The sequence below is a fragment of the Oncorhynchus masou genome, chromosome 21 (assembly GCF_036934945.1).
Source record: "Oncorhynchus masou masou isolate Uvic2021 chromosome 21, UVic_Omas_1.1, whole genome shotgun sequence".
Taxonomy (NCBI): Eukaryota; Metazoa; Chordata; class Actinopteri; order Salmoniformes; family Salmonidae; genus Oncorhynchus; species Oncorhynchus masou.
This window is the reverse complement of record NC_088232.1, coordinates 29086927-29101866: the sequence shown is the minus strand read 5'-3', so window position 1 is coordinate 29101866 and position 14940 is coordinate 29086927. Positions and strand designations below refer to the sequence as shown.

General features: G+C 44.8%; 1 protein-coding gene across 5 annotated transcripts in view; it reads left to right on the top strand.

The window, feature by feature from the left end:
* The window catches only part of LOC135508062 (fermitin family homolog 2), a 91029-nt gene that overhangs the window by 60159 nt on the left and 15930 nt on the right, over positions 1-14940 (top strand). For 3 of the 5 annotated variants that reach the window (XM_064927987.1, XM_064927986.1, XM_064927988.1), the window contains exons 5-6: positions 8404-8732; positions 14704-14811. In XM_064927987.1, the coding sequence (XP_064784059.1) occupies positions 8404-8732; positions 14704-14811 (437 nt within the window). Of the gene's footprint in view, positions 1-2282; positions 2316-8403; positions 8733-14703; positions 14812-14940 lie in introns of all 5 variants that reach the window. The other 2 variants (XM_064927984.1, XM_064927985.1) reach the window with 1 other exon arrangement.

Here is a 14940-nt window from a genome sequence, read left to right as displayed (position 1 = left end):
AAAAACAAGTCGAGACAGTGCCAAAACAATTGTTTTTGTATGTGCCCAAATAAGAATGTGAGTGAGGAGCAGCGGTATGATATGATTTGCGGACTCTGGGCTCCTTACTCAGGGAGGGAGAGAGGGAATGGTTGGGATTCCTTGCGTAGTTGGTCACCATGCCATTTTATATCCAAACCAGGCTGCAGAGCTTGAGCTACACCAGCCCCTCTTCCTCCCGCCTGCTAGTCTTGTCAATAAATTAGCTACACTGATGTGAGGGAGGAGGAACACTTGGGGCCATGCTGTGGTATCTATGCAGCGTTAGTTAGCCAAAATCGCTAAAGCTAAGGCGCTGTGAATGGTCCTCATTGTCCTAAAGACCCAGCCCAACCCTGTAGCTACTTGGCCCGGCATCACGCACACACGCAAACAGTCTTTAGGCTCGGGGGGGCAGGAAAGGGAAAAAGGGGAGAGTGTGAGAAGGGGACAGAAGGGGGGGGGGAGAGGCAGGAAAGGGGAAAAGGGGAGTGTGTGTGGAGGGGGAGGAAAGGGAAAAGGGGGAGAGGCAGGAAAGGGAAAAGGGGGAGAGTGTGAGAAAGGGGAGAGAGGCAGGAAAGGGAAAAGTGTGAGAAGGGTAGAGAGGCAGGAAAGGGGAAAAGGGGAGAGTGTGAGAAGGGGACAGATGTGGGGGGGGAGAGGCAGGAAAGGGGAAAAGGGGAGTGTGTGAGGAGGGGGAGAATGTGAGAAGGGAGAGAGAGGCAGGAAAGGGAAAAGTGTGAGAAGGGTAGAGAGGCAGGAAAGGGGAGAGTGTGAGAAGGGACATTAAGCCAAGCAGCTCTGACTCTTGGCTCCCTCGTCAATGTTATGACAATTATATGCTTGTTGGTTCCCATTGCCATTTGACTCCATGGGAATGCTGGGAGTCTTTCTGATTATTAGAACAAAGCCAGAGTTTCCCTAATTCCATGAGTTACACCCTTATGTATGACTGGTATTGCTCCAACTACATCCACACTTTGTTATCCTAATGAGCTGTTGACCAGGGGTTTCTAAAATAAATTAGGCCAAGTCATAACTCTGTACAAATATTCGGAATCGCTTTAAGATAATAAAGTTGTGTACAGTGCACAAATAATAAATGTGCAGAAGTTGCACACACCTCCCCCAGCTCACAAGGTAGGAGTGAGTATTTAATGTGCAGTGTTTCACGGCCAAGCTGCTGGGAGTTATTCCTGATGTTGTGTTACCTCCCCTCTAGGGAAAGGCTGGGGTCTCCAGCACCACACCGCCTGATGGTACTCACAAGGGCATATGCTGCAGTCTGCACGCACGCGCATACACACACACACACACACACACACAGCCTCTCCCTAACACTTGATGCAATCTGTATGGGGCTCAGCCACAGCCTCTCCCTACAGTTCAGTCCATTCCACCCTGCTGAATGTGGCCCTCTGTGGCCTCTGAGTCAACCCTTGATAAGTCTTCACCTCCTTCCTTACACACTCACTGGACCACAGGGGAAACTGGGTATCGGGTCAATACTGAGGTTGAGTTGGCAAGATTTTAGTTTAGAAGTTCACCCAAGACCAAGAGGATGTGGGGGCTTGATCTGTGCTCTAAGTCCAGTTAGAAGTGTTTTAGATTAGAATCAGTCTTTTTCTGAGTCTAAAACCACAACCTACTTCCACCCACATGTCTGGGAAATCCCAGACCCCCACCCACATTCCATTAAGAGAAACATGCATGTCGTTTACTATGGAATAGCCCATATTACAAACCGTAGCCTACGAATAACAACTAGGACCATGGCCCTGTCTACTCCTTCAGGGCCATTGGGTCTGCTACTCTGCTGAACTGTTCCTCTCAGATAATTATCTCTATGGGATTCTCATGGTGGAAAGTTGATTTGTCCATAACTTTAATTTCACTAGAACTGTTATGCAGTGCTGGGTCATTCCAACCAACACCCTGCCTGGCTGTTCAATTAGAAATGACATTGGATCCTGATGAATGGGCGCATGGATGGGAACTGACCAGGGCTTGTCATGCCATGTTTCTTTTCCCGTCGCTGAGAGGGCAAAGTGACTCATCTAATCTTGGGTTGGTTAGGTTGGCACACTGGCACAGCCCTTCCCTGGTTCTCATTCTCGTCCATTTTCTTTAAAAAAAAACTCCTACTCCCTCCTATCCCTCGTCTTTTTAATATCTATCGTTTAATATTTCTTTAATCTGTCCTCTGGTTTTTGTTATTTTTCCTCTGCTTTCCTTCCCTCCCTCTTTCTCATTTTCCACTCCAGCCTCTGAGATAATTTACATCGGGCCGGTCAAAGGTAAGGTTTCTCCTGGTCTTCTGTCCTCCCTCTTCCTGCACTGCTTCCTCTCCCCTTTCTTGCTGCTTCCCCATTCCCTTACCCACTCACCCCTCAGCTGGAGTGATGTTCTGGTCACCTGCCTAGGCTGTATCCCAAGGAAGCCAGCTGCTGCCCTTGTCACTTGAGGATATCTGCTGACTCAGGTCACGTGATAGGCTTTGCCCCACTCCAACAGGACCAAACTCGCTCCTGTCTTTTTTTGAAAAATATAAAAAAGCTTTGCACACTATGTATTTGTTCTGCTGGAAAGCTCAGCTGTTCACATTTTGCTCAACAGGTACCCTAAAGTAGGGTTTCCCAAAGTCTGTCCTGGGACCTCCCCTGGGTGCACGTATAGTTTTGTCCTAGCACTACACAGCTGACTCAAATAACCAACTCATCATCAATCTTTGATCATTTGAATCAGCTGTGTAGTGTTAGGATAAAAACCAAAATGTCCAGGACCAACTTTGAGAAACGCTGCCCTAAAGAATCAAAATGGAACAGAATAAATGGCTATTAGGGGGATTCTATGTCTACAACACATTCACCTCATTTCAGATGGACCTCCGCCTCCATCCCAAACCTACACAGAAGCCATGTGGTGACACTTTTTTATATGGTAATGAGCCCTCCTAGTTTACATCTAGGCGACAAAGTGCAGGGTGGTCTAGCCGTTCAGACCATACCAGAACCCAGTGAAAGGGGATTAGGAAACGTTAACATAGTCGGTGCCTTCCAGCCTGTGGAAGGTACTATCCCACTGAAAGTCAAAGGCTGGGAGTAAACACGAGGCTGCACGACTCTTTTTCTTCTCTAGAGGAGATGGGGGTAAGCTGTAATCAGCTTTCTCTAGATATTTGGGATGTCTCCTGCGACCATATGGGAGAGCAGCACTCAAGCTGACCTTATTTTTCTCCCTCCCTTCAAGAAACTCTCCATAAACCCTTAGGGATGGGTTGTTGTGGCCTGGTCCCTGTTCTCATGACCTCTACTGTATTACACACACCATTTCCTGTTTGGATTTTGGTTAGTGGTTTGGCCTGCCTGCTTTTTTTAGGCCAGTGGGGACTGGTCAGTGTGTTATGGAAGTATTTAGCTGCCGAAAATCTACTGGAAAAGCAATTTGTACAATAATAAATCAGTATCATGTTTGCAATTCCTTTTCATAAATGGGTGTGCATTTTTTGACATTCTAATTGAAATGCAAAAAAAGATAATGCAATATCATTTTCATGTTTGAGTATGCATAATATCTGCCACTTTGAAAAATAAATAGCAAGTGTTTGATATTTCATCCAGTGCAACACTACCACATTTAAAAATCAAATGTAAATCCTTAATGATAATTTCTCATGTTTGCCATTTAATTACCTTGTTGTGTTAGTATGAATTGTGACAAATTCTCAATTGACAATGCTTTTCCATACTCTGTGTGGTTGACTGTCAAAATGCAAATTCAATAAATCAATTCTAATTCTTTATTTTGCAATTTCATTTCCTCATTTGCGTTATCGTTTTCGACATGTTGATTGTCGATCCATTATGGGTGGGTTTTCGGTAACGTGAGGCGTAAGAGGTTGTCTGTGCTTCCTGACAACAGGGGAGGCTACATGGACATGTGGAGACGAATGGGTTCAGGCTAGTCAGTCGTTCTGATGAGCCCTTCCCAGCTAGCTAGTTTATGCTTGTGGCTAGAAACTTCAGAAAATATTTTAAACTTGCTGCGCAAGTTCTCCCCATTGAGCAGTGTAGACTGTATCACGATGACATCCACATGGTTACTACCAATATTACAAGTTATTTATGGTGAAGGCTGCTGTCCGACTCTAAATAAAATCAAGTGGGATGGAACAAATTGGAGATGGTGACCAAATCCAGATGGTGACCAATACTACAAGTTATTACTCCCTTGCCCATTGAAATAAACATCACTATCATCACTAAAAGGACATTCTACTCCAAACTGAATGAAAATAAATAAATAAATGTATGTACAGTTGAAGTCTGAAGTTTACATACACTTCGGTTGGAGTCTTTAAAACTCGTTTTTCAACCACTCCACATATTTCTTGTTAACCATCTATAGTTTTGGCAAGTCGGTTAGGACATCTACTTTGTTCATGACACAAGTAATTTTTCCAACAATTGTTTACAGATTATTTTGCTTATAATTCACTGTATCACAATTCCAGTGGGTCAGAAGTTTACATACACTAAGTTGACTGTGCCTTTTAAACAGCTTGGAAAATTCCAGAAATTTATGTCATAGCTTTAGAAGCTTCTGATAGGCAATTTTCTTTTTTTTAACCTTTATTTTACTAGGCAAGTCAGTTAAGAACAAATTCTTATTTTCAATGACAGCCTAGGAACAGTGGGTTTACTGCCTAGGAACAGTGGGTTTACTGCCTGTTCAGGGGCAGAACAACAGATTTTGTACCTTGTCAGCTCGGGGATTTGAACTTGCAACCTTTCAGTTACTAGTCCAATGCTCTAACCACTAGGCTACACTGCCGCCCCAATTGATATCACTTGAGTCAATTGAAGGTGTACCTGTGGATGTATTTCAAGGCCTACCTTCAAACTCAGTGCCTCTTTGCTTGACATCATGGGAAAATCAAAAGAAATCAGCCAAGACCTCAGAAAATAATGTGCAGACTTCCACAAGTCTGGTTCATCCTTGGGCGCAAATTCCAAATGCCTGAAGGTACCACGTTCATCTGTACAAACAATATTATGCAAGTATAAACACCATGGGATGACGCAGCCGTCATACCGCTCAGGAAGGAGACGCGTTCTGTCTCCTAGAGATGAATGTATTTTGGTGCGACAAGTGCAAATCAATCCCAGAACAACAGCAACGGATCTTGAGAAGATGCTGGAGGAAACGGGTACAAAAGTATCTATATCCACAGTAAAACGAGTCCTATATTGACATAACCTGAAAGACTGCTCAGCAAGGATGAAGCCACTGCCCCAAAACTGCCATAAAAAAGCCAGACTGCAGTTTGCATCTGCACATGGGGACAAATATTGTACTTTTTGAAGAAATGTCCTCTGGTCTGATGAAACAAAAAATATAACTGTTTGGCCATAATGACCATCGTTACGTTTGGAGGGAAAAGGGGGAAGCTTGCAAGCCGAAGAAGAACACCATCCCAACCGCGAAGCACGGGGGTGACAGCATCATGTTGTGGGGGTGCTTTGCTCTAGGAGGGACTGGCGCACTTCACAATCGAGATGGCATCATGAGCACTGGTGCACTTCACAAAATACATAATTTTCCTTCCTCATGATTCTCTGTGGATATATTGAAGCAACATCTCAAGACATCAGTCAGGAAGTTAAAGCTTGGTCGCAAATGGGTCTTCCAAATGGACAATGACCCCAAGCATACTTCCAAAGTTGTGGCAAAATGGCTTATGGACAACAAAATCAAGTTATTGGAGTGGCCATCGCAAATCCCTGACATCAATCCCATAGAAAATGTGTTCGTGCAAGGAGGCCTACAATCCTGACTCAGGCTACCCATGCTACCCAAAACGTTTGACCCAAGTTAAACAATTTTAAAGCCATGCTACCAAATACTAATTGAGTTTGTAAACTTTTGACCCACTGGGAATGTGATGATAGAAATAATTATTTCTACTATTATTCTGACATTTCACATTCTTAAAATAATGTGGTGATCCTAACTGACCTAAGACGGGTACATTTTACTAGGATTAAAATGGCAGGAATTGTGAAAAACTGAGTTTAAATGTTTTTGGCTAAGGTGTATGTAAACTTCCGACTACAACTGTGCGGGCACCATCTCAAATATAGTTTCCACCTCCAGAATGAACCCAATAACACATTTGTTACAATTATTTTAACAGATTGGGCCATGTATATAGCCTATGCATGGTCCATATTACCAGGTATGCTATTAGCAATAAACATTATCACCTGGAGCCCGACTGATGCAGCAAAGTCTATCTGCATTTACCCTAATGGCCTAAACATTTTTTCACCTTTATTCAACCAGATAGGCTAGTTGAGAACAAGTTCTATTTTACAACTGCGACCTGGCCAAAGCAGTGTGACAAAATCAAACTTCAAAATATATACACTGAGTATACCAAACATTAGGAATGCCTTCCTCATATTGAATTTCACCCCTTTTCTTTTTGCCCTCCGAACAGCCACAATTGGTCGTGGCATGGACTCTACAAGGTGTCAAAAGCGTTCCACAGGGATGCTGGCCCATGTTGACTCCAATGATTCCCACAGTTGTCAAGCTGGCTGGATGTCTTTTGGGTGGTGGACCGTTGGTGATTCACACGGCAACTGTTGAGCGTGAAAAACCCAGCAGCGTTGCAGTTCTTGACACAAACAGGTGCGACTGGCACCTACTACCATACCCCGTTCAAAGGCACTTAAATCTCCCTCTGAATGGCACAGATACACAATCCATGTCTCAAGGCTTTAAATTACTTCTTTAACCTATCTCCTCCACTTCATCTACACTGATTTGAAGTGGCTTTAACAAGTGACATCGGGCATCAGCTTTCACCTGGTCAGTCTGTCATGCAATGAGCTGCTGTTCTTAATGTTTTATGTGTGTAATTATTATTTTTTCACTTTTTTCTTCCACCTCACATTGAAAAATTAAACACTTTTGCTATTTCGTTGAGCCTTTGTTTTTATTTTCGATATGTTACACCTACATATCGAAAATAAAGGCGCAACGAAATGGCAAAATGAAGCAATGCGATTGATTTATCAAATTATATTGATAATTAGAATTTTGACAGTCTTAAACCACCCAGAGTATGGAAAAGAATTGCCAATAGCAACTGAGAAGAAATTTTATTTTTGTCACGACAAGGAAATGAAATGGCAAACATGAGTAATGATTTGTCATTTTAAGCATTTACATTTGATTTTTAAATGTGTTAGTGTTGTACTGGACAGTATATTGGAAATTAAATATTAAACACACTGCTATTTCTTTTTCAAATTGTCAGGTGTCATGCATACTCAATCATGAAAATAATAATGCAATATATTAACTTTTTAAATTAGAATTTTGTCACAAAATATGCATACCCATTTAGGAATAGATATTGCAAACATTATATTGATTTGTCATTTGCCTGTTTAGAATATAAGGCTGAATTAAGTCACTTATAGACTTACATAATGTGTGGACTGTTACTATGCCCTAATATACTGGCCAAAGCCAGCCAACAGGACATTTCATGGTTTCAGATTGGTTATTTGTTTGTTTTTTGGCAATGGCTTAAATCCGAATAGAACAACATTTTGCATACATACACATCTCTCTCTACACACACTCCCCAACCATACATCCACGTGAATACACTCCTCTACACTCCTCCCTCCAAACACATCCACCTTTTTCTCCAAAAATGGAACACAAACAAAGCAGAGCAACGCTAGCTTTTGGTACCATGCTGTCTCACTTTGGTGTACTGCCCTCCACTGCCCCATCCCTATTCCCATATCTCTCCCTATATGCTGCTGGTTGTGCTGTATAGTTTGCCATGTGCACCTCGCAGGTTGTGGACCATGTGACCACGATCGTGTGCAACATCTGCATGCTAAAGCGCATCATAATTCCCCAGCAGCAACAGCAGAGCATCAAGACCGCCTATCAGATAGGTGGTGCTACCAGACACATTGCTGTCAATTGCAGGCTGCAAATGTGTGTTGTGGAACCATGTTCACTTAATTTTTGGAGGTTCTTGTGCTTGGTACCAAATGTGTGTCTTGTAGATTGTTTTGCAGTGGACAGTATTGTGAGCATGTTTTTTAATCATGATCAATATTTTGCAGGTATGGTGATGTCTTTGTCTTCATGGACCTCAGTCACACAGTTGGGATCAATTTCAATTCAGGAAGTTAATTGAAATCCCAGTCTAAGAATAAAAAATAAAAATGAATCGTGCTTTTCAGTTTTTTAAAATTGGAATTTCATTTAATCTCCCAAACTGAAATGGAATTGAGCCCAATGTTCCTCAGTCTACCCCAGGGTACTAAACATGTGTTGTCTGGTTTGCAGGGAGCATCTACTCCAGTCCCGGCCTGTACAGTAAGACCATGACTCCCACTTATGACTCCAGAGACGGAAGCCCCTTATCCCCCACTACCGCCTGGTTTGGAGACAGCCCCCTGTCCGAGGGCAATCCCAGCATCCTCGCTGTCAGCCAGCCAATCTCCTCGCCCGATATCCTGGCCAAGCTCTACAAGCCCCAATCCCTCCTGGACAAGGCCAAGATTAACCAGGGCTGGATGGACTCATCCAGGTCTCTGATGGAGCAGGATGTCAAGGAGAATGAGGTGCTCCTCCTGCGGTTTAAATACCATAGCTTCTTCGACCTCAACCCCAAGGTACAGTATGTGGCCCGTTCTTCCCGTCAAATGAGTCTTTTATTAAAAAATGTTTAGGGGGTAGATTGTGGCTTCTATCAACGGAATTGTCTGCATCATTTCCAATCCCCCATTCGGGAAAGTATTCATACCCCTTTTTCCGCATTGTTATGTTACAGCATTATTTTAAAATTGATTAAATACATGTTTTCCCTCATCAATCTACACACTATACCCCATAATGACAAAGCATTAACAGGTTTTTAGAAAAACATACACCCTATACCTCGAAATTGAGCTCATGTGCATCCTGGTTCCATTGATCACCCTTCAGATGTTTCTACAACTTGACTGGAGTCCACCTGTGGTCAATTGATTTGACATGATTTGGAAAGGCACACACCTGTCTATATAAGGTCCCACAGTTGACAGTGGATGTCGGAGCAAAAACCAAGCCATGTGGTCGAGGGAATGGTCCGTAGAGCTCAGAGAGCAGGATTGTGTGGAGGAACAGATCAGGGGAAGGGTACCAAAATGCCAAAAAATGTCTGGAGCATTGAAAGTCCTCAAGAACACAGTGGCTCCATCATTCTTAAATGGAAGAAGTTTGAAACCACCAAGACTCTTCCTAGAGCTGGCCCCCCGGCCAAACTGCGCAATCGGGAGAAGGGCCTTGGTCAGGCAGGTGACCGAGAACCCTATGATCACTCTGACAAGAGTTCCTCTGTGGAGATGGGAGAACCTTCCAGAAGAACCATCTCTGCAGCAAATCAAACTTTATTTAACATTTAACATTTAAGTCATTTAGCAGACGCTCTTATCCATGTGACAAATTATTTGTCACATGTGCTGAATACAAGTGGGGAAGTTACCGTGAAATGCTTACTTACAAGCCCTTAACTCTTCTTGAACTGTACTGCTGGTTAAGAAAATATTTACCAAATAAAGTAAAAGAAATTATACAAAGTAACACAATAAAATAACAATACAGAGGCTATATACAGGGGGTACGGAGTCAGTGTGGGGTTACTGGTTAAGGTAATTTGTACATGTAGGTAGGGGTGAAGTGACTGCATAGATATTAAACAGCGAGTAGCAGCAGTGTACAAAACAAATGGGGGGGGGGGTCAATGTGAAAAGGCCAGTGGCCATTTGATTAATTGTTCCTCAGTCTTATGGCTTGGGGATACCGAGCAGTTGCCATTCCAGGCGGTGATGCAACCTGTCAGGATGCTCTCGATGGTGCAGTAGAACTTTTTGAAGATCATGCCAAATCTTTTCTGTCTCCTGAGGGGGAAAAGGTTTTGTCGTGCCCTCTTTACGACTGTGTTGGTGTGTTGGGCCCTTGATAGTACGTTGGTGATGTGGACACCACATCACGGAGCAAAGTACAGCGAGCTCCTTGATGAAAACCTGCTCCAGAGCACTCAGGACCTCAGACTGGGGTGACGGTTCTCCTTCCAACAGGCCAATGACCCTGAGCACACAGCCAAGACAATGCAGGAGTGGCTTCGGGACAAGTCTGAATGTCCCTTAGTGGCCCACCCAGAGCCCGGATTTGAACCTGATCAAACATCTCTGGAGTGACCTGAAAATAGCTGTGCAGCGACGCTCCCCATTTAACCTCGCAGAGCTTGAGAGGATCTGCAGAGAAGAATGGAAGAAACTCCCCCAATACAGGTGTGCCAAAATTGTAGCTTCATACCCAAGAAGACCCAAGGCTGTAATTGCTGCCAAAGGTGTTTCAACAAAGTACTGATTAAAGGGTCTCAATACTTATGTAAATGTGATATTTCATATAAAAAATTGCACACTTCTAAAAATCTGTTTTTGTGTTCTTATTATGGGGTATTGTGTGGAGATGGATCAGAGGGGAAAGCAATTTAAGTCCATTTTAGAATAAGGCTGTGGATAAAGCAAAGTGGTCTGAATACTTAATGAATTCACTGTAAAAAATAGAAATGTGACAGGTCGTTAGGTGTAGGCAGGGCCAAAAGTAAATATGACTAAATCATTAATCAGGGTGGTTTTTCCACAAATAGACAGGTGTTGTCCTTTCCATGGTAGCCAATTGGCTAACTTTCTATTACATTTACATTTTACATTTAAGTCATTTAGCAGACGCTCTTATCCAGAGCGACTTACAAATTGGTGAATTCACCTTCTGACATCCAGTGGAACAGCCACTTTACAATAGTGCATCTAAATCATTAAGGGGGGGTGGTGAGAAGGATTACTTATCCTATCCTAGGTATTCCTTGAAGAGGTGGGGTTTCAGGTGTCTCCGGAAGGTGGTGATTGACTCCGCTGTCCTGGCGTCGTGAGGGAGTTTGTTCCACCATTGGGGGGCCAGAGCAGCGAACAGTTTTGACTGGGCTGAGCGGGAACTGTACTTCCTCAATGGTAGGGAGGCGAGCAGGCCAGAGGTGGATGAACGCAGTGCCCTTGCTTGGGTGTAGGGCCTGATCAGAGCCTGGAGGTACTGCGGTGCCGTTCCCCTCACAGCTCCGTAGGCAAGCACCATGGTCTTGTAGCGGATGCGAGCTTCAACTGGAAGCCAGTGGAGAGAGCGGAGGGACGTGAGAGAACTTGGGAAGGTTGAACACCAGACGGGCTGCGGCGTTCTGGATGAGTTGTAGGGGTTTAATGGCACAGGCAGGGAGTCCAGCCAACAGCGAGTTGCAGTAATCCAGACGGGAGATGACAAGTGCCTGGATTAGGACCTGCGCCGCTTCCTGTGTGAGGCAGGGTCGTACTCTGCGGATGTTGTAGAGCATGAACCTACAGGAACGGGCCACCGCCATGATGTTGGTTGAGAACGACAGGGTGTTGTCCAGGATCACGCCAAGGTTCTTAGCGCTCTGGGAGGAGGACACAATGGAGTTGTCAACCGTGATGGCGAGATCATGGAACGGGCAGTCCTTCCCCGGGAGGAAGAGCAGCTCCGTCTTGCCGAGGTTCAGCTTGAGGTGGTGATCCGTCATCCACACTGATATGTCTGCCAGACATGCAGAGATGCGATTCGCCACCTGGTCATCAGAAGGGGGAAAGGAGAAGATTAATTGTGTGTCGTCTGCATAGCAATGATAGGAGAGACCATGTGAGGTTATGACAGAGCCAAGTGACTTGGTGTATAGCGAGAATAGGAGAGGGCCTAGAACAGAGCCCTGGGGGACACCAGTGGTGAGAGCGCGTGGCGAGGAGACAGATTCTCGCCACGCCACCTGGTAGGAGCGACCTGTCAGGTAGGACGCAATCCAAGCGTGGGCCGCGCCGGAGATGCTCAACTCGGTGAGGGTGGAGAGGAGGATCTGATGGTTCACAGTATCGAAGGCAGCCGATAGGTCTAGAAGGATGAGAGCAGAGGAGAGAGAGTTAGCTTTAGCAGTGCGGAGCGCCTCCGTGATACAGAGAAGAGCAGTCTCAGTTGAATGACTAGTCTTGAAACCTGACTGATTTGGATCAAGAAGGTCATTCTGAGAGAGATAGCGGGAGAGCTGGCCAAGGACGGCACGTTCAAGAGTTTTGGAGAGAAAAGAAAGAAGGGATACTGGTCTGTAGTTGTTGACATCGGAGGGATCGAGTGTAGGTTTTTTCAGAAGGGGTGCAACTCTCGCTCTCTTGAAGACGGAAGGGACGTAGCCAGCGGTCAGGGATGAGTTGATGAGCGAGGTGAGGTAAGGGAGAAGGTCCCCGGAAATGGTCTGGAGGAGAGAGGAGGGGATAGGGTCGAGCGGGCAGGTTGTTGGGCGGCCGGCCGTCACAAGAAGCGAGATTTCATCTGGAGAGAGAGGGGAGAAAGAGGTCAGAGCACAGGGTAGGGCAGTGTGAGCAGAACCAGCGGTGTCGTTTGACTTAGCAAACGAGGATCGGATGTCGTCGACCTTCTTTTCAAAATGGTTGACGAAGTCATCTGCAGAGAGGGAGGAGGAGGGGGGGGGGGGAGGAGGATTCAGGAGGGAGGAGAAGGTGGCAAAGAGCTTCCTAGGGTTAGAGGCAGATGCTTGGAATTTAGAGTGGTAGAAAGTGGCTTTAGCAGCAGAGACAGAGGAGGAAAATGTAGAGAGGAGGGAGTGAAAGGATGCCAGGTCCGCAGGGAGGCGAGTTTTCCTCCATTTCCGCTCGGCTGCCCGGAGCTCTGTTCTGTGAGCTCGCAATGAGTCGTCGAGCCACGGAGCGGGAGGGGAGGACCGAGCCGGCCTGGAGGATAGGGGACATAGAGAGTCAAAGGATGCAGAAAGGGAAGAGAGGAGGGTTGAGGAGGCAGAGTCAGGAGAAAGGTTGGAGAAGGTATGAGCAGAGGGAAGAGATGATAGGATGGAAGAGGAAAGAGTAGCGGGGGAGAGAGAGCGAAGGTTGGGACGGCGCGATACCATCCGAGTAGGGGCAGTGTGGGAAGTGTTGGATGAGAGCGAGAGGGAAAAGGATACAAGGTAGTGGTCGGAGACTTGGAGGGGAGTTGCAGTGAGGTTAGTGGAAGAACAGCATCTAGTAAAGATGAGGTCGAGCGTATTGCCTGCCTTGTGAGTAGGGGGGAAGGTGAGAGGGTGAGGTCAAAAGAGGAGAGGAGTGGAAAGAAGGAGGCAGAGAGGAATGAGTCAAAGGTAGACGTGGGGAGGTTAAAGTCGCCCAGGACTGTGAGAGGTGAGCCGTCCTCAGGAAAGGAGCTTATCAAGGCATCAAGCTCATTGATGAACTCTCCGAGGGAACCTGGAGGGCGATAAATGATAAGAATGTTAAGCTTGAAAGGGCTGGTAACTGTGACAGCATGGAATTCAAAGGAGGCGATAGATAGATGGGTAAGGGGAGAGAGAGAGAATGACCACTTAGGAGAGATGAGGATCCCGGTGCCACCACCCCGCTGACCAGAAGCTCTTAAAAATTTATTGTAATGAGAATTTACTTATTTTGGGATATTTATACCAAGTATGCCCACTTCATCGTCGGACCATTTTATTGGTAAACTACACGGTAATGTCAAAGTTGTATTTATTTTTTTAGATACAATACGTAATGTGGTGCATTTATGTTAATTGGGTTTTAATCCAGAGGTTTGAAAATGATCTAGATCCTCAATGAGGCTGTGTTGGGATCCAAATTGGGGATTTAAAATAGAAAATGAATCGTCAGCATACAATGACACCTTTTGTTTTTAAACCCTGCCTTCTAGTCCCTTGATATTATTGTTGGATCTGATTTTAATAGCTAAAAATTCGATAGCCATAATAAATAGATTAGCGGACAGCCTTGTTTTACTCCTCTTGACAATTTGATACTTTCTGAGAAGTAGCCATTATTTACTATTTTACACCTAGAGTTACTATACATAACTTTAACCCATTGCATAAGAGATTCTCCAAAATTAAAATAGTCCTGGCATTTATATATAAATTCCAGTCATACCTCATCAAAGGCCTTTTCAAAGTCAGCTTTGAATACCAGGCCTGGTTTCACAGATTTTTCATAGTGTTCTATTGTTTCCGGTACTTGTCGTATATTATCTCCAATGTACTGTCATGTAAAAAAAAAAAAAAAGAAACTGTCCAATAGATTAATAATATCCGACAATACCTTTAATTCTATACGCCATGCATTTTCCTAGGAGTTTGGCATCACAACACAAGTGTAAGGTGTCTCCAGTTTCTTTTTTAGGTTGACTGGATCTTTATATTTACCATCTGGGTCCTGTTTCAGTAATGGAGAAATCATAGCTTCTTGCTGAGTATCTGATAGTCTACAATTGTTTTATAGGAGTGGTTAAAACATGTTAATGCCACATTTAAACATGCGCGCACACACACACACACAACTCCCCACCAGCCTTCAGCATCTGCAGCTGACAGATTTTGGGGGGTGTGGAGAGGAGGAAGTACCCCTCTGGGCTGTCCTGTTTTCTCAGCTGGACTGTCTCGGAGTGCTTTGTGTGTGGATCTGTGCTTGTGCAGAGACAGGCTTGGTGCCAGGGCTAACAGTATTTGTTCTCCCCCTGCAGTATGATGCCATCCGGGTGAACCAGCTCTATGAGCAGGCCAAGTGGGCCATCCTGCTGGAGGAAATAGAGTGCACCGAGGAGGAGATGATGATGTTTGCTGCCCTGCAGGTGAGACCTTTGTAATGTATGTTTGTCTGTTTGTGCGTGTGTGTAGGGATCATGTTAATTGGCCTGATTGAGGACTGCAGGAGTTATCTTCTCCATGGTCTCACTGCTTGATGAACAGAAGAACAGCAA